This window comes from Drosophila gunungcola, unplaced genomic scaffold, assembly GCF_025200985.1.
Source record: "Drosophila gunungcola strain Sukarami unplaced genomic scaffold, Dgunungcola_SK_2 000018F, whole genome shotgun sequence".
Taxonomy (NCBI): domain Eukaryota; kingdom Metazoa; phylum Arthropoda; class Insecta; order Diptera; family Drosophilidae; genus Drosophila; species Drosophila gunungcola.
The window spans coordinates 858,370-885,533 of NW_026453200.1; the positions used below are offsets into that span (position 1 = coordinate 858,370).

The 27,164-nt window shown below is 35.4% G+C and overlaps 1 protein-coding gene across 9 annotated transcripts; it reads left to right on the forward strand.

The window, feature by feature from the left end:
• The first annotated feature begins 367 nt into the window (after positions 1–367).
• Positions 368–26,000, forward strand: LOC128263744 (nuclear factor 1 C-type). 9 transcript variants are annotated; one of them, XM_052998890.1, is made up of 9 exons: positions 368–604; positions 8,762–8,821; positions 12,318–12,473; positions 12,530–13,130; positions 14,963–15,145; positions 15,212–15,478; positions 15,542–16,332; positions 22,946–23,141; positions 23,201–26,000. In XM_052998890.1, the coding sequence occupies exons 2-9, from the start codon at positions 8,801–8,803 to the stop codon at positions 23,248–23,250; spliced, it is 2,265 nt and encodes a 754-aa protein (XP_052854850.1). In that variant the 5' UTR covers positions 368–604; positions 8,762–8,800; the 3' UTR covers positions 23,251–26,000. The 9 variants fall into 9 exon arrangements, with proteins under 9 accessions (XP_052854850.1, XP_052854851.1, XP_052854844.1 ...); XM_052998891.1 differs by having other exon boundaries at positions 368–533; XM_052998884.1 differs by having other exon boundaries at positions 369–604; positions 8,762–8,904.
• Positions 26,001–27,164: the final 1,164 nt, after the last annotated feature.

Below are 27,164 nucleotides of genomic sequence, written 5' to 3' on the forward strand. Positions count from 1 at the left end.
TTTTGTGTTAGCTGCGATATAAGTTTTGGCTTGCCTACTTTTGCATTTTATTTGTTAATAACTATAAATAATAAATTAAACATTTTTTCGGGTTGGTAAAAACTTGCTTATTATCCGGAATCAAAACATCATCCCTGAAATCAACAAATTTATCATTAGACGTCCGCTTCTTGTCGCAACAATTATAAGCTTCTTCATCTTTCTTCAAACTACAGCTGATTGCTAGTCCTCGAGATAGCACAGTGTTTGATTGACGGTTCTTGCAGGTTGAATTCATACTGTAGTTTCTTGTCACATGCGCATTACGAATACCAATGAGCTCTCTCATTTAGTTCCAGTTTGCTCGGAGCAGGGGTTTCCATTTTTAGAACGGTTTGGTCGGTTGGTCGTTTGGGCCCTTTGGCTTGCTTATGTATTTGTTGATTAATTTGGATTCATGTACACACATATGACTCTCAAAGAGTCTAACAGTTGACGAGAACACAAGTCCACGGAGTCATCTGTGATTTGCCAATTTTAGATTTAGTCTATAGGTACTCGTTTTGCATAACACTGCTACTACTCTGTCCTTCTTCAGTGTGTTACGAATTTTCTTGATATACATGTATGAGTCAATTAAAAATATGAAATTGTGTTTTTCACATAATCTAAGATCGTATTGATTACGGAAAAGGCACATATTAAGTTATGTGTTAAATTAAAAATATTAATTTGAAGTTCATAAGTGCAAAATAAAGTGAATATCCTTTAAATATACATTACATACATAACCATATATTTGTGCTTGTATAAGTTTTGATTGTGTAATTTTATGCGGGTGCATTAGCAAATGTGGTCGACGATAAACGACTAAAATCTTTTGATTACTAGTTCTCTTTCAAAGTCAAAGCTAAAAGCTTCTAAATATGCTATTTTGTGCACCTACGTTTTTTTTCGTGGTTCAACCAAAAACTTATTTACACCTGTTTGTCAGCCAATAAACAAAATAAAATTTATTTAAAATTAATAATATTAATCTAAGTCTTTACTGCCCACCCAGTTTGTTAAAGACTTATAAAAATGCAAAAGGAGTCTGTAGTGTTATGTATTAGTTAATTTGGCCATATCGTTCCTAAAATAGCATATATTTCATGACAGTCAGTCGATATTGATAAAATTCAAGGGTTCAGCGTAAAAGAAACACAAGAGAAGAACAATTGAGTTATTCGAAAAGAGCGAAAATTCCGACTTTCAGAAACTGAGAATTCGAATTAATAAAATATGGATGTACTCATTTCAAATTCAGATTTTAGCTTAGCACTCACATTGAGGGTAATATAACCTATTGTATGGAAAAATACTTAAATATAGGATATTAGTTGATTTTAAGAAAAAACTTTTCAATATAAAATAAAATGTATTAAAAATACATGGTATAGCATTTTTTTTATAAATATTTATTATCTAGTCGCTTATCATTTCTTAAAATTACCGAAAATGTTTTGCTCGAATCCGAATTCGTATAAAAAAAAAATAAAAAATAAAGTGCCTCTGTTGTTCATTGACAAGTTAAAAGGCTTTTCCATAAAAGCAATTCGTTCGTAAGTATTATAAACATCCCAACTATTAGGAAAATTTGTTTATAAATGAACAATTAAAGCCCCATTATTTAACTTAAAAGACATGAACGAAAAAACAAAACAGCTGTCCTAACTTTGAGCTTGCTATCTATCAATCCGAGAATCAAAAGTTCTCTACCAAGAACTTCTTAATTCGAGTGCTCTAATGATCTAATTTAGAGTAACAAGAATACTAAATACCAAAAAAAAAAAAAAAAAAAATAGTTCAATAGTTCTCATTTTGAGAACAAAATGCTCTACAAAAATTATTTTTGTATTCATTTATAATTCCATTTTCCTTCCAAAAACTTCTATGCCATGCCGTAGAGATGAAGTGGGACCTTATCATCATCTTATTTCGAGTGGAAGATACTTCTGACTAACGTTAAGTTATCTTAAAAGTCACTACTGCTGTGTTGATGTGGTCATTCCAGGTTAGGGTGTTGTTAAATGTAAGCGTGGTCGACATAAGAAAGTGTTGTAAGATCAATTATTACAGGCTGTAAATTTGTATTCTTGTAAATCACCATACATTTTTATTTTTTTACGCTTTAAGGCTTGACTACTTGGACTTGCCCATTGACTAATAAATAATAAATTGAAGAACAGAGTTACATTCACGAACACAGTCATTTTTACGACAAACGCACCACTAACATATAATTGCACATCGTCGGCATACATAGAGGCTTTGCTAAGCAGCGTCAGAGGGGCGGCAGAGAACTTCATAAATAAAATAAATTTCTAAAATAATAACTCGATATGGAAAATTTTTGGGTCTGCCGATAAATAACATGTCTCGGAGTGACAGTACATACTTTTACAATTTGTGGGCGTTAGAGTGGGCGTGGCTCCGTTTTGAAATAAACCTGCACTAATTAGGAACTACTAGAATCTACATGACAAGTCAAAAATTTATAGATTCCGAGATCTCGACGTTCATACAGACGGACAGACGGCCAAATTTGATCAAGAATATATATACTTTATATGGTCGGAAACGCTTTTTTCTACCTGTTACATACTTATGATTCCGAATACAGTTTACAATTTTACTTACGAGTATCGGGAACTCAAATTCCCGAAAATGCCCAACGCAGACATTTCCGTCGATGTAGCCATGTCAGTCCGTCTCTCTGATTCTACGAAAACTGGCCCCTCAGTTGTAAAGCTATCTGAATCTTTTCCATAAGCTCTCTTTTTAGAACAGTATATAAGTCGGAACGAGCTGGATCGGACGACTATATCATGTAGCTCCTCATGGAGATAGAAGAAGAGTATAAGAGTACGGACGCGCATGAAGTGGCTCCTGATTTGTTTAATAAATCTAAATCCGATTTGAATAAAAATAAAAGCCTAATTCTGAACTATCCACTTATTACTATGTCAAAAATAATTAAAAACAAGAGAGGAAGCAAACGAAGTTCATATACCCTTGCAGCTATTGCAAAAATTAAATATTATTGAAAACTTTAAAATTATGGTTTTCTAGCGTATATGTTTCGATATTTTGCAGCTTAATTATTCGATAGTTCCTATGGCAGCTATATGACATCGTAAAGCGAAATTCTGAACTGTTATATTATTAATAAGTCAAAAAGAATTTTGAAAACAAATTACAAAATAGAAAAGTTACATTTAAAAATATTAGTTTTTATTTTTTTTTATGGGAACTATGTGATATAGTCGTCCGATTTTAACAAAATTTAACCTGTAGTTCTGAAACAAAGAATTAAAAAACAGCAAAGTTACAATTTTTTTAAATTTATTTTTCCGATTGTTCCTATGGGAGCTACATGCTATAGTCGCCTGATCCAGCTCGTTCCAACTTATGTACTATCTGCAATAGAAAGACAACTTTTGGGAAAGTTTAAAGCTGCTTGGTTGCCGTAAGTGATTGCCTCACGTCTATGGATTGGGTTTCCTTGCTATCAAATGCTTGCATTGAGACCAATTACAATAACTTTCTTGTCGCTTTAAAAAATATTCTTGACAGCACGTGTTCAATCAAGGTACGGGGTTCCTATAGGCTTCCTTGGTATACATAAGGTCTCCAGAAATATAAAATTCTAAGAAATAAGTTCTATAAACGGTTCATTAGATGGGGCAATCCATTGGATCGTGATAGATATAGACAGCATAAGCGGGAATTTGAGTTTCTTAATAAATTTCTTTATAATCAATACATTTCCGACATTGAATAAAGCTTAAAGTCAAATCCAAATATGTTCTGGCGTTTTATTAATTCAAATAAATCTTACTATTCCATACCGTCAACTGTGTCATATAACAAAACTACAGCTAATTCTGGGACAACTATTGCAAACTTATTTGCTTCCTTTTTTTCGGCCAATTTTGAGCCTGCTTGTGACTGGAATGACCAGCAAATTCTAAATAACATTCCAGAAATGTGTAATATTGGTTCCCTTGAAATTAATGATGATGACATTTCTGAAGCTATTTCACAATTTGACGACTCCATTAAGCCTGATATTGATGGAGTTTCTTCATTTTTTCTTAAAAAATTTTATCACAGTCTTCTTCAACCCCTTAAGATGATCTTCTCGTCTTCGCTTCTTCAGGGTAAATTTATTTCTAGATGGAAAATTGCCAAAATTTTACCGGTTCATAAAGGCGGAAGCAAGTCTGAGGTTTCTAATTACAGGCCGATTGCTAAAATAAGCAATATTGCCAAGCTATTCGAGAGAATTGAAGTTAAAAAATTATCCTTCCTGATACGTACTTATATTGACCCTAATCAGCACGGGTTCATGCCTGGTCGTTCTACTACCTCGAATTTAGCTATTTTCGCTAAACATTGCATACAAGCCTTTGAGTTACATTCCCAAGTGGACACAGTTTACACTGATTTCGCCAAGGCTTTTGATAAGGTTTCTCAATCTGCCTTGCAAACTTTTTAAGCTTGGTATTCACGGCTCTTTGCTAAATTGGATCTCTTCTTATTTGGCAAACCGATCCTGTCATGTTGAGGTCAGCGGGTTTGTTTCTAACCTCTTTGAAGCAACCTCTGGTCTTCCTCAAGGCAGTTCTCTTGGTCCTTTGCTTTTCATTATTTTCATTAATGATATTTGTTTCTGCATTCGATCTGCCAAGTATCTTCTTTATGCGGATGACCTTAAAATATACATGCGAGTGAATTCCTTAAATGACAGCTATTTGCTACAATCGGACTTGAACAAAATCAGTTTATGGTGTATTCAGAACTTTTTACCTCTCAACCTAAATAAATGTTATGTTGTTCGCTATAGTAAATGTATCTTAAATATTCTTTCTACATATGTTATCAATAACCATTCACTCTCTGCACTTACTGAGATTATGGATCTTGGGGTCCTTTTCGACAGTAAATTTTTGTTTATTAACCATGTGAACCATGTTCTGCCGAAGGCATATGCAATGTTCGGATTTGTCAAAAGAAACACCATACTTTTTAAGGACCCGTACTCACGACTGACAGTGTTCTCAGCTTTTGTGCGTTCAAGAGTGGAATATGCTTCCTTTATTTGAAACCCCTCAAGTGTTGTCCATATCAATCGAATTGAGAGGCTGCAGAAAAAGTACCTAAAATTTGCACTTCAGCCGTTAAACTTTTTGGAACCTTTGCCAGCTTACTCTAGCCAATGTTGCCTTCTGCATACCTGCAGTCTAGAAGATCGCCGTTCGATAGCGAGCTTGCTCTTTATTAATGATGTTGTAATTGGTAATATAGATAGTCCATTAATATTAAGCTCAATTAAATTCAATATCCCTGCCAGGAGTCTCCGTACCATCATCCCATTTTTGAAAGTGCTGCGAGGACTAACTATGCGCGTTATGAGCCAATCTTAAGAACTTTAAGACTTTTTAACTCTTTGCCACTAAGTATTCGATTGGTTTGGGGATCCAAGAAGGATGTGCTTAGGCAATTACTTAGGGAATATTTTTTAATTAATACTTAGTTTTAAGTTAAGTTAGCTGATAGCCAGATAAGGATATATCCATTGGCGATTAAATGAATAAATAAATAAATAAATAAAACTGAGAGATTAGTTTGTGTAAAAACGGGCGGATTGAAGGACGGACAGACGGTCGTGGCAAGATCGACTCTCCTAGTGATGCTGATCAAGAATATGTATATTTTATATACGGGCAAGCAGAGGAAGGGTATACGGAAGTTTATACAGAATCCGAAAGCAACTGGTGAACGAAGGACACATTACCTTTACAAACAAGAAAAACGCCGAAGTGATCGAAATAAACACGAAAGGCGAAGAACTGTATATCCTTTCAGTATACATTGACGGCAAGAATTGGCAAGCAAATTTTAACGATTTCGGACTGACAGCAGGTTGTAGTAACCTAATGATTATTGGGGATATAAATGCTTGTATCGGAAACGCACAAGCCACATCAGAACCCATAAATATAGATCAGGACCCCTAGTCCTAGTTCGTAAGTTTAAGGACGTAATTGCAGATAACAAAGGTGCAAAAATTGTTGAGATGTGCGAATCCCAAGGACTGACGGTAATGAACGGCAGGACAATCGTTGGCCAAGATGGAGAATTTACCCTTATAAGGAGCTCGGCAAGGTCCACTATTGACTACTGCCTCATACAAGGAAAATGGCACGATGTGGTAAAGATTTGGTGGTAAGCGCTCAACCCCTTTCTGATCTTATGCCCATCGAAGTTATTTTGAAAGTCTCTCTACATCAACCAACCGATAGGACCCAGCCTAAACTGAACCGAAAGCTAAAGTGGAAGGACATACACCGCTTAAGTTACGCAGATGCATTAGTACCAGGAGTTCAACGTCTGAGTGGGCTTACACTGTTAAACAAACTGCTGAACTTAATCGTAGATGGTTCCAAAACCATGCAGCAGTCACTTAACTTCAGCAGAAAGCATCCGTGGTTCAACGTACAAGGCGAATGGGCTCGCAAACACTCATTTGATTGCCCTAAACAACTAAGACGAAACGAAACAACGGCCACTATCTACAATACGACAATAATAAGTTACAAACGTCTATGCAAAGGAAAAGAAAAACATTTCTGGATTAATAAACTACAAGAAGTACGCAAACAGTTCTGGGAAATCGCTAATTAAACGGGAACAAACAGAATAAACCCATAATAGTAAGCTCGAAAGATTTGGCAGAATACTTCAGTGGCCTACTCTCCCAGATCAGAAATCATCTATGCTAAGCCGCTGAATTCCTCAGGCTGAAATCCTTTCGACCTTGCAGAAATAGAAAGCGCTGTCCTACAACAAAACTGGAAAAAAGAACTCCTGGTGAAGACAGTATAACCGCAGAGTTTTTCAAAAACGCTCCGCTCCGTTTTAAACAGCGACTTACTGAGGCCTACAATGAGTCTTACAGCCATGGAATTTTCCCAGATTAAAAAGGGTGTGGACACCGATCAAAACACAGTCGCTAAGAATTTTGCAGGAGAACAGCTAACACGTATGACGACATGGCTTTCGAGAAGGTTACTCTGCAATGGACAGTGCTTTCCTGCTTTCTGCAATAAAAATAGCTATACAGTTTCTTTGTAGAGTATAAAGCCGCCTTTGATGCAGTGAACAGAAAAAGCCTTTTGTACAAACTAAGCAAACTCGGACTCTCAACTAAAGCCATACCAGCACTGTCCAATATCTATAAGGATAACAAAGCAATTGTGTGGGATGTATCAGAGCTTTCAAATTGGTTTAATACCAACATTAAAGTCAGCCCTCTCCTCTTTCCCTTTTTGCAGACGACGTTAAGGGCCATGTTTGCTAGCCTTTCCGAGTACATAAGTACAAACAAAATTAAGATTATGGTAGTTAAGGGTTCTGGTGGCCTTCACGCTAGGACCGAATACTGGAACGTGTTAGATTCTTCAAATACCTCGATGCAACGCTTACCGCAAAAATGAGTTTTGATACCCACATAAAAGATAAGCTCAAGGATGCAAGAACAGAAATGAACGCCACTTGGCAGAGAAAACGTTGAAATGAGTGCCAAATACAGTCTGTTCCAGTCAAAACAATCACGTGCTACGCTCCCCGAAAAAAATCGCCAAGTCTCTTTGTGAGACTGCCCCCTTGATCTCGATGACGCAATACCAAACAACCTTCTCCAATTACTACTACTACTATAGCTTTTATAGCAGCAATCGTTTGTTTTCATACTCAGAACAGCGTTTGCAATGATACTGCTCTCGCGTATCTTTGTTTTTCTGTTTTTGCTATTTTCTGCTCTTTAATGCGTTTTGGAGCTAATGAATTTTGATTCAAACAAACACAAAGAGAGCCGTAGCACATGCTCTGGTCTCATCTTGCTCTTTATTTTTGACTTCAGCTATGGCTTCGCAGAGAACAGAATTATATGCAAGAAAACTGCTAGATTTTCGTTATTCTGTTATGGCTCTCCACCGGCTGTCGTCAGCAATAGCATAGCAATATTTTTCTAAATCTTTTCCCTTCCTTTTTAGAAAGGAAAAGATCAACTTTAATTTTTTCTAATGCAGTGGTCAACACACATACTATAACATGCTCTTCGTTGTGCGAGTAATTTGCACGGCGAAACCTGTCAGTGTGTGTGTGCCGGCTGCGGGTTTATACTGTTTGTGTTGGCCTCTGCCGCCGCACTGTAGCTGCTCTGCCGAGTTGGTCTTATTCAATACTCCGGAGATTGGCCTTTGCCAATAGGATTGTGGTTACAATCCTATAAATTAATTATTAAGTTGTAAAAAAAATGTATTGATCTATTGAAATTCGGCGAACATCCGGTTTTAATTAAAGTTATTTTTAGATTTATGTCAATTTATGTTCTCCCTAACCGCATCTGGGTTAATTTAGAATAAAAGAGAAATTAAATAGAGTATTATAAAATTTTAGAAATACTGTCGGAATGTATGACTAATACATTTTTCGGTTGCTTTGATCTTCGTGCACAAGGACTTCATTGCTTAAACATAAAACAAATTAAAACAGATAAATAAAACTAAGCCTTTACTCTACAAATATATTAGATGTTATTCTGAATCAGGAGGTGAAATTTCACCTTAATAAAATTTTTTTTCTTGAGAATTTTTCCGCTTTTATCTTCTTACTGATTTAACGAAGTTATATTGTATGTCTTCAATACGTTTTTATTTTTCAAATTCTGTTTTAGATCTTTTTTGATGGAGTCAAAGCTATAATAATAAATTCAATGAACCAACCAATACCTAAGGTATGTTTATACCAGATACTTTAAGAGGCTGTATGATCGAGACGGACGTTTCTTCTTATTTGCAAACATCATCATCGGGACAGGTAAAGCGTCGTGCCTCTTCAAATGCTTAAATGTATGTCGTTAATGTTGTTATTTGAAACAATAGTCGCGAACTTAACTTAACTTTTTGTAAACAGATAAGTTTAAAATGACGTAAATTATGGGGTACTAACTTATGCTTACATATATGCATACTCACGATTTTCTTTTTAATGAACTACTAGTTTCAACTAATCGGACTTTCTATTTTTATTGTCAGGTATGAAATTAAGTCTGCGCATATAAATTGCTCACAAATAAATAAAACGAATTATAAATGTAATTAAAATGCAATGTATATAAAATACAATAGTGTTTAAGCTTAGTCATTAAATTCACTGTGCCAAAAATGTTGCGATGTATGTGATTATGCAAATTGCTCAACTCGTATCAATAAATTGCATCTTGTCAATGTTGTATTCATATCTCCTCCAACACAAACAGTATATCTTAAAATAAGTATAATTAAAGATAACGAAGGATCACACTATTTGATATATTTGGCATTAAACTTTTATTATACCATTCATGTTTTTGCATATGTAAGATGTAAGATGTTTAAAATTAAGTTTGACTTATAAGCGTATTTCTTGTTATTATTTCAATATGCGTTTTTTTTAAGACAAAAATAAAGATAAATGTTGTTGCTGGATCAATTTGATACTCGTAGGTTCAAATTATATTTATATTGTCTGATAGCTTTGAACAAAATCAAATCGATACTGAAAAATTGTACTTTATCAATTTCTCTCAACAATATTTGAAAATATATTTGGAGAGACGTTGGACAGCGAGTAAAATCATTGTTAGTGAGACCGAGACATATGTAATCGAAATTCGGTAAAGTTATCGAGGGCTGGGCCTGCGAAAGAAAAAACACGATCACACTGCCGAGTTGCGAGCATGCAGTCCCGCTTTGACTTACACTCGCTTAACTTACGTTCGTAGTCCATATTCTGGCACATTAAATACGTAAACTCAAGATGTTTATTTAATCCGGCACGGAAACGTGTAATTTTCGATTTTATTTCTAATAAATAGATTATGCTATTTCCTGTTTATTTTTTTAGGATTTCTTATAATGGATGATCCCTAAGCCACAGAAATACAATACTTGAAGAATTGTCTATCGTTTTTCGTTAAAAAACCGTGGCAGTGGCAACATAGTTTTATCGCAGCACGCTTTATTTACTTTTAAATCAACTAGAGAGTCATTTTACTTGTTTGTACATTACTACATTTAATAATAAACGTATTCGTAAATCTTAAGAATTTGAAAAGTTTGTGTCTCTACATGTCGTTCACTCAATTGCTGAAAACTTCTGATTAACTTTCAGTTGTTTACTGGATACCCCACTATTTATATATGTTGTGTGATAAAAAATACTAACTGCTAATTGTCTGTTGTAAACTATTATTTTTTCGGATTATCGTTTTACTTTATTCGTTAATTTTTTGCGTAAAGTTCGCCGTAGTACTTTGTATTTGTGGAAATGAGCAAACTTTCTTTATGGCCACATACAAGGTGCGTTTCGAAGTAAACAGGACTTTACAAAAAAGAACAAATGGGTTTTTCGGCAAATTCAATTTATTTTTCAAAAAAGTCTCCTTGCTTTTTGCACGACCCAAAAGCATGTCAAACGAGTTTTTAAGTTGGTCGCCAGTATGCCGGTGCAGTCCTTTGGAATGGACTCTACGTTTGCATAACGATTTCCTTTCATGAGCAAATGCATTTTTCCGAAAAGGAAGCAGTCACACGGTGCTATATCAGGTCATAATAGTCAAATAATCGGTCACAAGCGTCGATCGCTCTTGGTGGTCAGTCAATTTGTGCGGAACAAACCGTTCACACACCTAAATCGATGTTTTGGAGATGTTCAATTCAATTAAAAACAGCGAGGTTTTTTTTTTTTTGCTGTTATAGTCGTCCGATCCGGCTTGTTCCCACTTACATATATAGAAATATAGAAAGACAACAAAGTTTCAAGCAGATTGCTTTTAAACTGAGAGAGAGAGACTAGTTTCCGTAGAAACGGACGGACGAAAAGTCGGATGGATAGACGGAAAGTCGGATGGACAGACGGACGGATAGACAGACAAACGGACGGCCAGACGGACAGGCGGTCGGACGGACGAACGGACATTGCTAGATCGACTCTCCATTGTGGCACTGGTGTATGCAGGAAATGACAAAAACTAATTTCGTTTGCGTTAGCGATAATAAGCTCAATTTTATTGTTGTTGCAAATAAACAAAACAAGCTTGTTTCTCTTTTGGCACCTACTTGCGTTGCTTGTGAGTGCAGTTGAATGTCAAAGGGAGAGGGTAGTTCTTATAAACAGTGTTTGAAAGCGATTTATGGCGCTGCTCACAATTTGGCTCAGAGTAATACAATAGGTGTGTTCATCATGTTAACATTGGCGCTTAATAATTTTCAGGAATTTTCTAATAATCGAAAGATAATCTAATCTAAAAATGAAAGGCTTTGACAAAACCACTGCGCACAAAAAATTTATAAATTTCTAACGATTTGTTTTGATTTTTTGGTTAATATTTTCGTCAGAGCTTTAAAAACTCTTGAACTGAGATCAAGCTCGATCTGGTACGTGTTGTAGCAGGTATAATATTTTAAAATAATAACTATTTTTGTACGTTTTATTTTCCTTATATACGGACAAAATACATAGATAGATATAGTACATATTGTGATTTAAACAAAATACATTTTCGGTAAATAGTAGTGATCGGTCACTAAAAGTATTCAGAATTGAAAGAAGTTCTATACAATTTAATAAGTATATTAACAAATCGAATTTATTTTAACTTTAACTTACAGTCTGTGAGTGTATACAAGCTACTATATATCGCCAATTATGATGCAATTTTATTGAGGAGCAGAAATGATCACAATTCAAGAGTTTTCAATATTTTTAGTTTAGAATTATTTGGTTAAGCTTCAATTTATATACAATATAATATAGAAAGATTCCTAATTAGAAAGTACTACAGCCTAGTGAAATTATAATTGATCCTAACACTGCATTCCCGAATCTGTTATTCTCTAACATTAAATCTGTTTCATGACCCAAATTTCAAATCAGTTTTCTTTATGTTGCCACTTTTTTTCACTGTTTTATTGTGTATTCTGTAATTTTTTTCTAAGTGAAGTAGCTATTTCATCATTTTTGTTCTCTTTTTTTACTAAAAAACTAACCCAAAGTCAGTTTATCAGTAAGACAAACAAAGTTTATTAATTTTTTATACGAATACAATACGGGCTTTGGGTTTTTAAGTCTCTAAGTGTATGTTTGTTAAATATATATGTGAACAGCATTTTTTTATTATACTTGTATGCACCTTTAAACACAATAAAAATTAAGAACAGTCACTAATTTAATGCCTTCTTTACATGTAGGATGAATTTCACCCTTTTATTGAGGCACTCTTACCGTACGTCAAATCATTTTCCTACTCTTGGTTTAATTTGCAAGCCGCCAAACGAAAATATTATAAGAAACATGAAAAACGTATGTCATTGGAAGAGGAAAGACATTGTAAGGATGAACTGCAGGTATAAATGAAAACCCATTTTATAAAAATACAAATTTAAAACGTCTTTTGTTATAGAATGAAAAAACAGAGGTGAAGCAAAAGTGGGCTTCTCGTCTGCTTGGAAAACTCAGAAAAGATATTACACAAGAAAGCCGAGAGGATTTTGTGCAATCAATAATCGGAAAGCGAAAATCTATTTGTGTTCTTTCGAACCCCGATCAAAAAGGAAAAATGCGGCGCATAGACTGCCTACGGCAAGCTGACAAAGTGTGGCGACTTGACTTGGTCATGGTCATACTCTTCAAAGCGATTCCCTTAGAAAGCACAGATGGTGAGCGGCTTGAAAAAAACCCGGAGTGCTTACATCCAGGATTGTGTGTAAATCCGTATCACATAAATGTTTCTGTTCGAGAATTGGATTTGTACTTGGCCAACTTTATAAATACTCATAACTCAGTTACCAATACGAATCCGACATTTTCAACACCTTCAGGTGTGAGTTCACCAAACTTGACCTTATATGCTCGAAGCAATGATCTATCAGACAGAAAAGATGAGGTCGTTGACAAGAAAAATGAGGGTGCTAGACAAAATCCATATAACGGAGTAGTTTGTAATGACATTATTTTAGCAACTGGAGTATTTTCATCGCAAGAACTGTGGACGTTATCCAAAGGTACTGTTAATGCATTATTCCAAACAGACTTTGTAAATACTCATAAACTTTTAGTTGAAAATAAAAAACATATTTGTGTCTTAAACGTATTATGCATTTAGTTACAATATTCCAATAGATAGTCTAGGTATTTGATTAGAATTTCTCATTACTATTATAATGAAGCAGGGTCAAACATTTTTTATGAGACACCTTCATCAACATCATGATTTTTTTTCTAAACACTAAGAAAGTGTCCTGAAAACGAAATTTCAATAAAATTATAAAAAATGGTCTTATGATTAAAAAAGTATACCAAAGCCTATGCAAAATAGCGTAACAATTGATAGGGTTAGCTTTCTTTAAATTGATTTTTTTCTTCGTACGAACGGTTGCTGAGGTTTTTTTTTCCTACGGTAGAACATAAAGCAGTCTTAAAATATAAAAAACATTGTTGCTTTCAGACAATTTTAAATTTCAGTAAATTTATAAGAAAACGTTGATATATTCTACGATTTTTTGAATTTTATAAAATTTGAAAGACTTTATAATGACTTAAGAATCTTAAATCGAATGGGAAAATCGGAATAGTCGAAATAATTGCTAATGTTTGCTTCCTTTCTTGTTCGATTTTACACAGGATGTGAAAAACTATGAAAAAAGTTCCGAAATCAATTGTAAGCAAATGTATTATTTGCCTAGCTTTATTGCGAAAAGTTCTTGATCAAGCATTAATGTTATAAAAATATAAAATTTCTTATGGAGAAATAGTTTTAGTCAAAACTCTCACAGGAAGATTTACTTTCATTGACATGCTTTCGTCCAAAATGTATACATCACCAGCACAGACAAAGCCAAAATTGTATGCATTTTCAAACAATGATTTTCAACCCAATTACGTTGGCAATTGATATAGTTGACACTACACTCTGTAACGCTCCTTTACTATCAGGTGTTATTGCCCACCCTTTTTGAAAATTACGTCAGTTAAGGCAGTTTTAGCAGAGCACGCGTCAAACGAAACATCACATTAAAAAACAATCCTTTTTGTGTGTCGTGACATATTAACTGCTAACTGCCTTGCCTTAACACAATACAGTATGCAATAGGTTAATAACCAATAGATGAGTTATTAAGCCTCTCAGGTCCCAACTGGGCTTGGGCTACCGATTCTACGGCGATTTTTCTTTATTTATGAATATTTTAGATTACTTTTTGTTCTAAAGTTAGGGCGCTTTCGCTCTTATATAAATTTGTAATGCAATTTTTGTATTTATATGCTGTGTCGATTTTCATATGAACTTTTATAAAGCCATAATCTAAAATAGTAAACCATTATAATGTTTCGGAGTATACTTGTAAAAATTTAAAATCAACGAAACTATAATATTTTTTTTATTTTTTCCGATTGTTCATATGGGAGCTTTATGATATAGTGGTTTGATCTGTCCTACTTACATATCAGTAATAGAAAGGAGAACTTTGGAAAAGATTTATCTGGATTTTGTTTAAACTGAGTGATTAGTTTGCATAGAAACGGACTAGTAGTAGTATCTAGTGATACTAATCAAGAGTATATAATATATACTTTATAGGGTCGAAAATGACTCTTTCAATTAGTTGCAAGCTGCAGACCAATAATTTTCTAATATCAAAACATTTTAATAAAAACATTTTGGCAATGAGGTTAGTTTACAATTGATAAAACAAGCACGTACAAGAAAGTGGTAATTGCGGACATTAATATAAAGTAATTTTGTTGGAAAAATAAAAAGTTTTTGAATTAATTAATTTTTACATAGTCTGTGCAAGCACATTTAAGGTAGAAATAAATTTAAACCCAATTTTATTAGATCTAATTTTAGACGAGGCAAACGATGATAGTCTGAACTCTAATCTTATTAAAAGAGAGAATGTTGGAGCTGCCTATGAGTGCAATACATATCAAATGAACTCTGAGTCTTCAATGTCTGCTGCCCAGAGTCTGGTTCAATCTGGAGCAATTGTGGCTAATCCGATTCCCCTTGGATATAGCAGTACGTATAGCAGTACATATTCATTGATCGATTGTTTTTGAAAAAATTAACGAGTTCTTCCTTCAGTTGACTTTATAGATCAGAGGAGTATGCATTTGTCACAGAGCCCTTTGTTACGTACAGAAGGCACAAATGGTGATGCCCATGATGTCAGCAAGATCGATCAAAACAGCTCGCCACCAATTACCAGTACTTCATCAGACAATGGCACTAGTAGTTTTTCCCTGATCGTAAGAGCAACAGATAGCTCCAATAGAGATCCAAAAACTCCTACAGATTCTAACATTTCACTGCACCGCTATACTTCACTTAATAGTCGGCCACTTGCCCAAGGTATAGTCAGACATTAAATTAACAAGTTAATCAAATCCGATTTTAAAAGCAACATATTTTCAGCTACTTCACAACATAATTGCTCTTCATTGCATACAACATCTACAAGCCCAATTAATACCTTGTATTACCCCCAGCACAATAATCCACGAATACCGCAGTCGAATTCTGTAGAGGAACAAAACCGTGTTGGATCCGATAAATATGCAACGGAGCCTCAAGATATTTCGGATTTCGTCACATATGTTTGTCAAGACTCTAGCCACACTACAACAATAACTGGATCAGTGGAAAACCATCCCTTTCAACACACTCATACACTCCCACACTCACACGTCTCACAAGGTCATTCGCCACATTTCCAAATCCATCAACAACTGCGAACTGCAAAGTTGACGACTTCGCCGTCATCTCATTATCACAGTACAATGCTTCCGCCAATGCTGCCTCCAATGGCTCGGCCTGTAGCTATTATTCGCAGCAGCAGTGATTTAACACTAGTCCAATCACCACCTCCTTCTTTGACGCTGGCAAACCAATTTCCAAACTTAAGCAACAACAACTGTATTACGAAAAATAGCCTGGAAACGGATAATATAAGACTTACAAATACACTAGACAACAGCCATAGTCCTGTTGAAACTGAAGTTGTGCCACAACACGAAATAGCAGAAAGTGCATCTCCTCAACCGCAACCTCACACGCCGGCATCGACAAGTCCACAATCTTATCTCGATCCTGGGCGTTGTAAGCTTTTATCAGCTGGCCCCAACATAGGCAGAATTACAACGCAAATATATCCATCATCGAATAACAGAGAATATTTCAACCACTTTCATTCGCAACCCACATCGGTAAGTTTTAAGAGTTGATACGTAATAACATAATAACTGTTAGTGCCTCGACGGGCAATGTGCATTTTTAATAGCATAATTCCATTGGCGCGTTAAAACGCATATAGCATAATGTGACACTTATTTACAAAGAACTCCCGCAAGGCTAAATGTGGATAGGTACCGATTTTCAGTGAGTGCCAAAACTACAATAGCTGATTTTTATATGCAAGGGGAGCTCAATTTTTGATTACTTTAGAAAATAAATACATTTTTGCAAAAAGAGGTCGCAGCACCACAATAAGTCACTGCTGGACATCTGGCAGGAAGAAGGTCCATGCACATACCAAAGGATTTTCGCTTCTTATATGAAACTGGTGGTCTCCTCGACCAACCCGTCAAACGTCTCCATCAGCTCCCATGTCGTCCGTGTTAGCAAGTGGCCTAATAGTATTATGGATGTCTAGCTGATCATTAATGTTTTTTTTTTGATTGTAGTCCCAGAAAGCCATTATATATTTTACAAGCCACACAAGGATTGTCCTTGATTTCGTGTAAGCACTAACCATACAACATATAGACTGGTCATTTCATACAACGAAAATGGACACAAAATTTTCTAGCGGGGGGCCTGCCGCTCTCAGCATGCATTCTCATACATGGGAGCATGTGTGCTTCTTTTGCTACTTTTCAAACTTGGTACATTAAGAATATGGGCGTATTTATTATTGGGTTATGATAAAAATATGATTATATGTTATAATATATTTTTTAATATTTAGCATACATTTTATTTTTGTTTACAAATTGCCCTCTGCGGAGATGTCGTCGACCCAATGGTGTAGCAAGACGTCTAGCTAGACGGTTCCCTCTTTATAACGATTTAAATAGCTACAAATCTTCTTCGTTATTGTCGGCACTCCCGTGTCCTGAAACAACATTAATGAGTTTCTTTAATTTAATTCTTGTGTTAACTTTCTTTTCAAGTCTTCTAAGTCCTTCCGGAGATCGGATGTGAGCGGTTCGTTTTGTCTTCGAACCAACTCTTCGGGTGACTCTTCCCCTTCTTTTTTTTTCTTCAGTGGGTCCTTAAGCCACTTGGATGATTCTCTAGCTAGTCTCGGTGTCCCTGCTCGGGCGCCACTTGTAAGGATGCTCTCTGACCGGGGTACATATCTCAGTCGGATCCAGAAGTCCCTTACAAGAAATTTGTAAATCACCAAAACACCGGACTAGAGAGTTTCATTCAACGAGTGAATGAGTCGTTTGGGGGGTCACGCCGAAGGTTCTCTTGGACGTCGGGAGAGAGAGTGATGTCGGAGTTGATCGCGTCGTATCTTGCTACGGAGTTAAAAATCCAACGGGCTGGACCTTGGGGCGAGGCCAAGCCGGTCAAACGATTTCACGAGAGTGGGAAAGCTGGGCGAGCAAGTCGTTTTCCGCGTGTCGGAGGCCAAAAATCCCCCGAGCTGGACCTTCGTGCAAGGCCAAGCCGGGACACTAATTCGCGAGAGTGGGACCGGTGGGTGACGTCACTGATCACTTCGATCAAGGCGCACAAGTCGTTTTCCGCGTGTCGGAGGCCAAAAATGCACCGAGCTGGACATTCTGGCGAGGCCAAGCAGGGACACTATTTCGCGAGAGTGGGACCGGTGGCCAAGCCGGGTGGAATTCGTTGGACGCGGGGGGGTTGAAGGGAAAAGGATGGTGGTACGATTGATTAGCCGGGAAGGATGTCCGCGCGCAAGTCACATGCACTACGAAGAAAGAAGCTACTGATCGACTACGAATAAAAATCACAAACGAGGGATTTCACTTTCACTTCTTTTCTTTATTGTTTTTTTGCTATATTGTTTTATTTATCTAATACCCTCCTACGAGTCCGCTACTCCGTCTTTCCTTAACGTAGAGGAATATTATGTACACTAACCTCGGAACAGTGTTCAACCCCCTTTATTCACTTTCAGCGTGACGTCGCGCGATCGTGGCGTGTTACTGCGGATTGAACGAAAAATTACTGCGGGAGACACGTCCGTCCCGTCTTACCATTCCGACACCAGAGACCGCCAACTCGATCGTTGTATGACCACCTTCCCCACGCTCCCTTTTTCTCGCGTCCGGGATTTCTGGTATATTCCTTACTTTCTAGTATTTTCTATTAACTTGCTAAATCTCGGTTAGCGTTGCCACTCGGGCTTGGAACTTAACTATGTCTTAATATTCGGCCTCAACTTAATATTTATTATCCATAATACGTCGCTTACAACTACAATCTTACATACTACTATCTTAATATTTGTTATTCATGATAAGTCGCTTACACCTATAACTTACATACTAATAATCATTGTATCGTACACCTCGGTTTTCTCATGACTGTGTAGCATTAACATTAAGCAAAATGTGCCAATGGAATCAGGCTCATTTAAAAAATCCAAATATGCGCCTATGGAATCCTGCTATTAAATGGTGTTATAGCCTAGTTACATGAGCGCGAGTGTCCTATCGTTTACATTGTAGGAAAATGGAAGTTCTTTGTTTCGATATGTAAATGAAAACTAAATAAACCTGGGAAAACAGACTAGCTAACAAAAATGATGTTTAATAGCAAGACAACATTGTCAATTATAAATTACGTAATTTAATTCATTTATTTAGCTAAAGTGTGTTGAATGTACTATACAATGTACTACCAATGGCTAAGCTTGAACATTTAAGTTTTCAATAGGTTTTTCTTTGCGCCGATGTGCCAATGCAATAAGCTGTCTATCCAGGTAGACTCCAAGGTATGTTACTTCAGTTGCTTGTATTGTATGTTGATGTTATTTAAAGATAGTGAAGGGCAAGATTGTCTGTTTAGAATGTCAGTATAGTCAGCTAATGTTGATTTTGCTTTAAGGGTTGTTGTCGGTAGATCTGCTGTGTAAATGACATACAGTATCGGTACAAGCACGCTTAGTTGAATGATATCCAGAGGGAAAACCTTTGCATCGTACTAGAAAACGTATTTCCTGTAGACATGACGCCTATATATGATGGGTGTTCTGTGTAAGTGTTATTTTAGGTAGTCCAACCAAACGCGGGTGAAAGCTTGGGCGACATCCAGAAAAACAGAGGAGCAAGAATGTATGTATCTTCGTTCAATGCATCTCGTTCCCAGAGGTTATCCGGCTTACTTGTTCAATAGCATTGGCATTATGGGCCTGATGAGGTTGATTGCTTGTTTCAATTCTGGAGCAGTTTTTCAAATATTTTTGACAGACACTGCAGGAGGATGATTGATAGTTTTAGGGGAGATAAAATCGTGCCAGGCGCTCCAGGATCAGATTTTGAGCGCATGTCTCCTTCACTGCGTTGAAAACTTCTGACTGAAATTATAATACCCCCTGCAAGGGTATAAAAATTAATAAAAAGGTAACTTATATTTTTGAATTTTTTTTCAAAAAGTTCTTTTGGGCATAGTAATAGCCTAATAATTCAGAACTAGAATTTTAATTTTATTAAAATCAGACATTGATACCAGAAAGCTGCCATGGGAACGATCGAATAATTGAGCTGAAAATCATCATAACTTCAATGTTTTTAAATCAAAATTAAAAAAAATATTTTTCCGAAGTGACTAAAAAGTGATTTCGTCCAGATAGTTATGCCGTTCTATCTTCTAATAGCCTGATTCCATTGGCGCGCTAGTGGCATTTTTATATATGACTGATTCTCTCGTCTTAATGCCACATCTCGGTTTATAGAACTCTTTAATGCCTAGCAAGGAATCCATTATCCTATTATGGTATTTAGACGACAAAGAAAATGAGCTGATGGTGTTGTTTGACGGGTTTGCTGAGAAGACTACCACAGTTGCTTTAAAAAAGCGAACCGTGTGTTTGTTTTCGAAAACAACAAAAAATGTCGTCCTCCTTGCCAATAAAAACCAATTGTCAAAACAAGGCAGAGACGAAATATAACTTATCAGTATTTACCGGTATTTCTCGTGCTTTTTGATAGTGTCACATTAATTGCGTAATTGTCTGTTTCCACAGAGATCCATCGACCATCCGTTGAAAGAAGGCTCCATTGGGTTTTGCGTTCCAAAAATGTTCCAGTTAGTCCGTCGTTCCGGACCATTCCTTCAACGGATGGTGGATCTCTGTGGAAAAACGCTATTAGCCAATGTTTCTGCTGTGCAGCCCTTCTTCCACAAGCATTTTCCAAGTTCATAGCTATATATTTTTACCAGTAATGGCAAACCATATAAATCTCATTAAACAGTTATTATTTTTGGTCGGAAAATCCTCCTACCGACCACTTTCAAAATTGTACAAATAATTCCTATGAACTTAATTAATTAAAGCATTCTTATTTAAGCTTGAAGCTACAAACTAAAGCTACAGCCAGGAATAGCCGTACATTCTTATTTTATTTATATTTATATTATATTTTCTTTTGTTTTCTTTCCCTCAGCTAGTCTAAAAAGCCAAGTTGCGACAACTTTAAAAATTCGAAAAAAATTTTAACAAACCAGTTTAAAAATTAATTGTAGTCTAAAGTTATTATACCGTTTTAAAGGGTATAAAGAGTATAAAAACAAGAAGTTCTCAGTTTTCCTTTATTTGCGCAACATATTGCCCGAAATGTCGGATAACTTATTATAATAAATTGTTTTTTATTTTAAAGGCAGTTATAAATCTAATTTTAAGTTGCAGTTCTTTATTTTGTGGAAATTGTACATATATAGAAATAATTTTACCGCTATAAGAAAGAAAGATACTAATTGGCTTCATTGAAAAAACGAAAAGACATTTTATAAAACCTACACGAATAATTAAAATTTATTTAAAAGTCAATGGGCGTACTCAGCAAGCCAATATTATCACTGATCACTGATGGATTTCTTACGATAGTTGTGCTGAGCGTGTATGCTCACTGATCACGAATCAACAAACAGCGTATTCAGCAGTACAACATGATCACTGATCACTGATGGATTAGTAATGTGTGATCTAGTTTGTTCTGAATTTTATGTTTAATCTTATCGATATTTATACCATCGATATAAACTAGCAGATATTTATCATGTATCAAGTAAAGGTCGCGTACTATATATAAGCTCCTTTTTTGCAGATCATGATGAATACATTTTTCCATCATGATTAGTGATCATACGCGTTCAGCAGAACTATCACAAGAAATCCATTAGTAATCAGTCTAGGTGGCGCCATCTGTCGAACTGCACTGCCGACACTAGAAGCTAGGAGCGCGCAGCTGCCCCACCCCCCGTAATAAACCATTAGATTTGACCGAAACATACATACGTTTTGAAAAATACTTGTGCTGCGTAAGAAGTACTGGAATCTGAATACCTAGTCTTAAATCTCTAGCTCTCATAGATTCTAAGATCTTGACGTTCATACGGACGGCAGACACGAACAGTCTGACAAACTGACTTGATTGAATTGTAATAACTCTTTTGCCAGAACTTTTTGATTTTTATGTGAGTACGAACGTAGTGGGCAGTACTGTCGTTGCGGGGGTGGACGAAATCGACTTGACAACTCTTTCTTACAAGAAAACCAAAATTTTGTATGAAGTGACGGTCAACACGTACCGCTTGGACTAATTCAAGGAACATTTTAGAATGTCCCGTATCAAGAAACGTTTATTAATTGGTGTTTTCATTTGCAGACCTTTTTTTTTGGTAATAGCGCCAATAACACTTAAGTAACCCATAAAAAAAAAAACACAATTGGAGCTATAAAGCCTCTTCCCACAGAGATCCATCCGCCATCCGTTGAACGGATGTCCGACAATGTTTTGCAGTTTCGAAAATTTCTCATTTAGTCCGCCATCCAAAGTTAACCGACTTTGACGGATTTATGCATATATGTAAGTGATGGTTAGCCGATGTTTATCGGTGCAAACCTATTTCCAGGCAGTCCATCTCCTAAAATCCTTTAAGATATTTAAAAATGTAAAGCTCTGATCCCCCAAAGCACATCCATTATCCGATAACAACTGATCTGAACAGCTGTGGCTCAAACAAAGATGGTTGACTTGTTGATTTTTTTTTGTTCTGTCTAGCTTGTCCGAGTCCAGTGCGTGCACTTCACTGCACTCCATTCCATCAACGATGCCCCGCCAAACTCTTTTGTTTTTGCTTTTTTGGGTCACGGAATTCGCCTTTCTTCTCGAAGTACAGCAACAGATTTTCCTTTACGCTGTAGAAAATTAAAAAGTATTAATGTATAAATAAATGTGTTTGTCAGCTGCTTTTGGCTTGAAACACCTCGATACCGATAGGTATTGAGCCGATTATTTTTGCGACGGCGTAATGTGTGATAAGCGTTCAGCAGAACAAACTTGATCCCTAATTACAGATCCATCAGTGACCAGTGATCATGTGGTTCTGCTCAAAAAGTACTTTATCTTTTCCAAAGCAGAATTCGCAAACTTGGAAATTTGTTACAAGATACTCATGTTTGTTTTTTCTTTACGTATATATTGCCAAGAAAGGTAATAATAATTTTTGACTATTCTGCAAGATTTGAAAGAATCGCCGATTAGCGGTTGATATTGAACTAAGTTAGATAAAGATATTTCAGTACATTTCAATAAATACAATTTTTTTCTTTATTTAAAGCTTTTAGGATATGCAGGCTCCATTTCCACAATGTCTGGAGTTATAAGTCCAACAGACTTAAGCCTTTACTCAGCTCCGATGGCAGTATCACGATCAAGTACCAGGACGAGGTGGAACGAAGGGGATCATAATGTTATTCCTCATTCTACATCTAGTACAAACATAGAAAACACCCAAGTTATATTAATGGAAGATTGTAAGTTTTGAATAAGTTTGGCGCGACTAATGTTTAATTGAATTTAGAAATCATTTCAGCGTCTGGACGTTATATAGATGAATACTCAAATCGTGACTATGTGTCATGATCTAAGCTTAATTAAATAAAAGTGATGAAACTCTTCGGCTTGGGCATGCCAAATAAATAATTAAATAAGAGTACCTTATAAATATATACATAAAAACCAAATGCACATAAATTTTATAAAAACTATCGATAATAACACTAACATGCTTTGGACTTTAATATAATTAGAGGGACTTAAAAAAAGGCCTTTAATCAGACGTCTATATAATTACTCCGTTATATATTTCATACTCGTCAGCAATCAGAGAAAAGAAAAAGAGAAAAAAATCGGGGAAGTCATTAGAAGCTGTTTAATTATTGTACATTTCATTTCATTTTCTTATTAAAAAAAATTTTGTTAACATATTACACAACACAATTTTAATAAGTATCCATTATAAAAGTATAGACCTGCACAAGTACACTCGAAGTGTAATCCACTTCAAAAAAAGTTGACAAGACAGCTCGAAAAATGTCGATTTATCTCCTTGTTTTTAATACATGAATTGGCTTCAATCATAGGAACTGTAAATAGCGGTTGAGTGTTTTTGTAATAATTTGGAATGTGGAAGTTTTCATTAAAAATAGCTTTAGCCCGTGCCTAACCCGGTTTTATACGATTAAAATAATTTGATAGTTGAGAAATATAAATTTTTAAATACTGACTCAAACATTTTTGATTTTGCCACTCTAGGCTTTTTTTAAAATGTAGACAGTTTTCACAGTAAGCTCTCAAATTTCAATCATAAGGCTTAGTCACTTTTGAAAAGTAGAAGAAAATTATAAACATTTTTCTTTGTTAATTTAAAAACTAACTAATAACTTACGGATTTTCAAAATTAGAGAAGCAAAAAATTTACTTACATATACTAGTTTTAAAAGATATTAACTCATTCCCAGTGATAAAATTGTAAATTTATAAATTTGTACTTTTTTTTCACACCACTAAAATGTACGAAAAGATGTTATAATTTTACTGCAAGATTTTAGTGAAATTTTAAAATTTTAAAATTTTAATGCTTAACAACCTTTTGAATTTATAAGATATTTCTTTACCCCCTTAACATGTGTGAAGGACCATTTTTTTAAACACTTTTTGAAAATTTTTTTTGGAAGCAGTAAAATGTTATTACTTGACTTTTTCAGTTATTACGAATTTGAACAAAATCGTTTTCAGAAATCATGGTCGCCAGTTCGAAAAATATTTTTCTAGAAAAACGAGTTTGAATGAATAAGCACGAATGAGGGCTTCTCAGAGCTATAACTTTTACAAATATGTAACAATCGCTTCACCCACATAATCTGAATATGTTTAAGGTGACTCAAATGAAAATATAAAAATTTGGATTTTTGAAACAATGTTTTTAGAAGTTATCAAAATCACTTAAGGGGCTAACTTTTATTAAATTTTTTTTTGTACATATCGATAGTTTTAACTTAAAATTATCCTGTGAAAACGGCAAGGTCGTCTCTAAAATTGTTTTTGAATGGCAGCGTTCCTGAAACCTTAACTGCGTTTATCTCGGATTGACGTTTTTGAAACTGCTAACATTGGCATTTAATCATCTTAAATAGGTCCTACCTACAATGTCCTACGAACTTTTGGATTGGTCAAAAATTGTCCATTTGGATGAATTCAAAAAAACTTTTTTTTTCTTCTTTTAGTCCCGTTATTTTTCAACATTGCTGTAAAAAAAAACTCACTCAACTTTTGCAGGAATATAATGATTAGGCTTTTTATAAATTTAAATAAGGAGAAACCGAAGCTAAAATTATATTTTTCTAGTAGCCGTGCTGAACAATAACTAAAACTTTCATATGCATATAATAATTTTAATAAAAAAATATTTGTCTGTCATAAGATTTAATCAAAACATATAAAGTTAAACTTTGAGTTATTGGGGACACTATTCTTCGAAAACTTAGCTTTGGATTTATTTTGATGCTGAATTTAGAATCAGATGTCGAACATTTAAGAAATATACAATAGTAGCACTACTAATGGAAATATATAATTATGTTTATAAATGAATTGTAAGTGGACATAATTAAATAATTTTTATCTGATATGCTCAATAATTATAAAAATAACTTTAGTTAAGTGAATATGTTTAATAGAATTTTTGGACATGAAACAGGAAAAACTTAAGAGGAGTTTCCAGTCTCTTCCTGTTTTATTTTTAAAAAATGTAAATGGATAAGAATTTAAAAAAAGGAAAAAAGGAATTAATGATATTGTAAGAAAATAATTATAATAAGTGCCTGACTTATTTTTTATCAGAGTGATGAAATGAATTTAATTTGAATATTTTGTAACCGTAAATAGTAACGGAAATAGTTTTGAAATGAAACATGTAGATTAAGATTTATGTTTTTTAATCTAAGCGTGGAATAGTTATGTAATAGGTATTCACTCAAGTTGGTCACATTGAGTGGGTATCTATTTCATAATTTGTTTTGTTTCTTAAAGAAATTTTTTCAGCTTAAATTTAATTTTCGTCATTTCTAAATTTATAAAATGTTGGTACAATAATAATATTAAGTGGATGGCAAAGGGCATGTGAAAGAAGAAAACAATATTCAAACTATTATAAGAATTGGCTGTGAATATAATCTTACGCTAACGCTGTTTGTAAGTTAAATTTAAATGAAAGTGCTTATTATAAAAAATTGTATTGTATTGTATTGCAATATTAACATTTATATTGAAAAAACATAGACTGTAAACAAAAGGAGACTTGGTAACAATATAAGAGAATATTTTATTAAAGAAAACAAATAAATATTAGAAATAAAAATGTGTTCAAATAATTGCATACACTGAGGAAATAATCTGTCAACCTACTCTTTAAATGTACATTTTCCGATGATTTGCTTTGAAATTGAAAGTGCTCAAATGACTTATAAGAAATTGAGTTCACTTTACGATTTCCAAGTGACTTAGTCGTTTCAAGTAATGCCTGACCTAAAATTCTGTGCAAGCGCTTTGTTTGCAAGTTGAAGTGAGGAAGATTTCAAGTAAACTTATTCGTTCTCATTTAGAAGTTCCCTTTTGCAGGATTCTAGTAGCGATATCGGTCTGACATTTCGGTAAATTTCTGACATTTCGCCGCTGATAGTGGGGCCAGACGAGGGCCGCCGATGAGCAGATGACCGTGGGTCACGGCTTCGCCGACGAAGTGGGTGGCGTTGTCGATCCCGCGACGACTCACGAACCTTTGAAATGCCAAGAAGAACGCATCAGTGGTTAGGTCAGACACTAATTCTAAGTGGACCGCTTTGGACGCAAAACAGACGAACAAGGCCAAGTACGACTTGTACGGTGGCTTACCACGGATACGATACGTTGTGCTGAAGGGACCATAAAAATCAACGCCACAAATATTGAGAGCTCGAGGTCTATCTGCTGGCAAGTTCCCCATAATTTGCGTGAAGAGTTGCGGCTTGCAGCGAAAGCAGCGCATGCACGACCGAACTGTTCGTCGGCAGGCTTCTTGAGCATTAACTAGCCATATTTTCTCGCGCAGACGACTTACGAGAGCTCGTGGGCCAGCGTGACAATTCGTAACGTGCAGGTATGACACATAGGATCTGACGAACTGTGATCTTGAAGACAGCAACAACGGGAATTTGGCTTCGTACGGGATAGGAGCATTCAATAACCGACCCCCAACTCGTAGCAATGTCGAGGAACACCAATCTAATTTATTTTCCTGAAGAAATGTCTATTTACAGGCCAATTATTTTCTGAGTCGAGCCAGAACGAAGGCCCCCCGAACCAAATGGACGTTGTAAGCTCCTCTACGTCACATCCTCGGGACACTATGTCTGCTGGGTTGACTTTCGTGGGAACGTGTCTTCAAATTGCTTTCTCCGTCCACTCCTAATTTCTGAAACCTGGTTCGAAACAACAACCGAAAACGACGAGGGATGGGT

Coding starts and splice junctions, on each gene's coding strand:
- LOC128263744 (XM_052998883.1), top strand. CDS start 9,039: ATGCTTACATATATGCATACTCACGATTTTCTTTTTAATGAACTACTA. Junction 9,123..12,317: donor CTTTCTATTTTTATTGTCAG/GTATGAAATTAA, acceptor CTTTACATGTAG/GATGAATTTCACCCTTTTAT. Junction 15,146..15,211: donor GATTCCCCTTGGATATAGCA/GTACGTATAGCA, acceptor TTCTTCCTTCAG/TTGACTTTATAGATCAGAGG.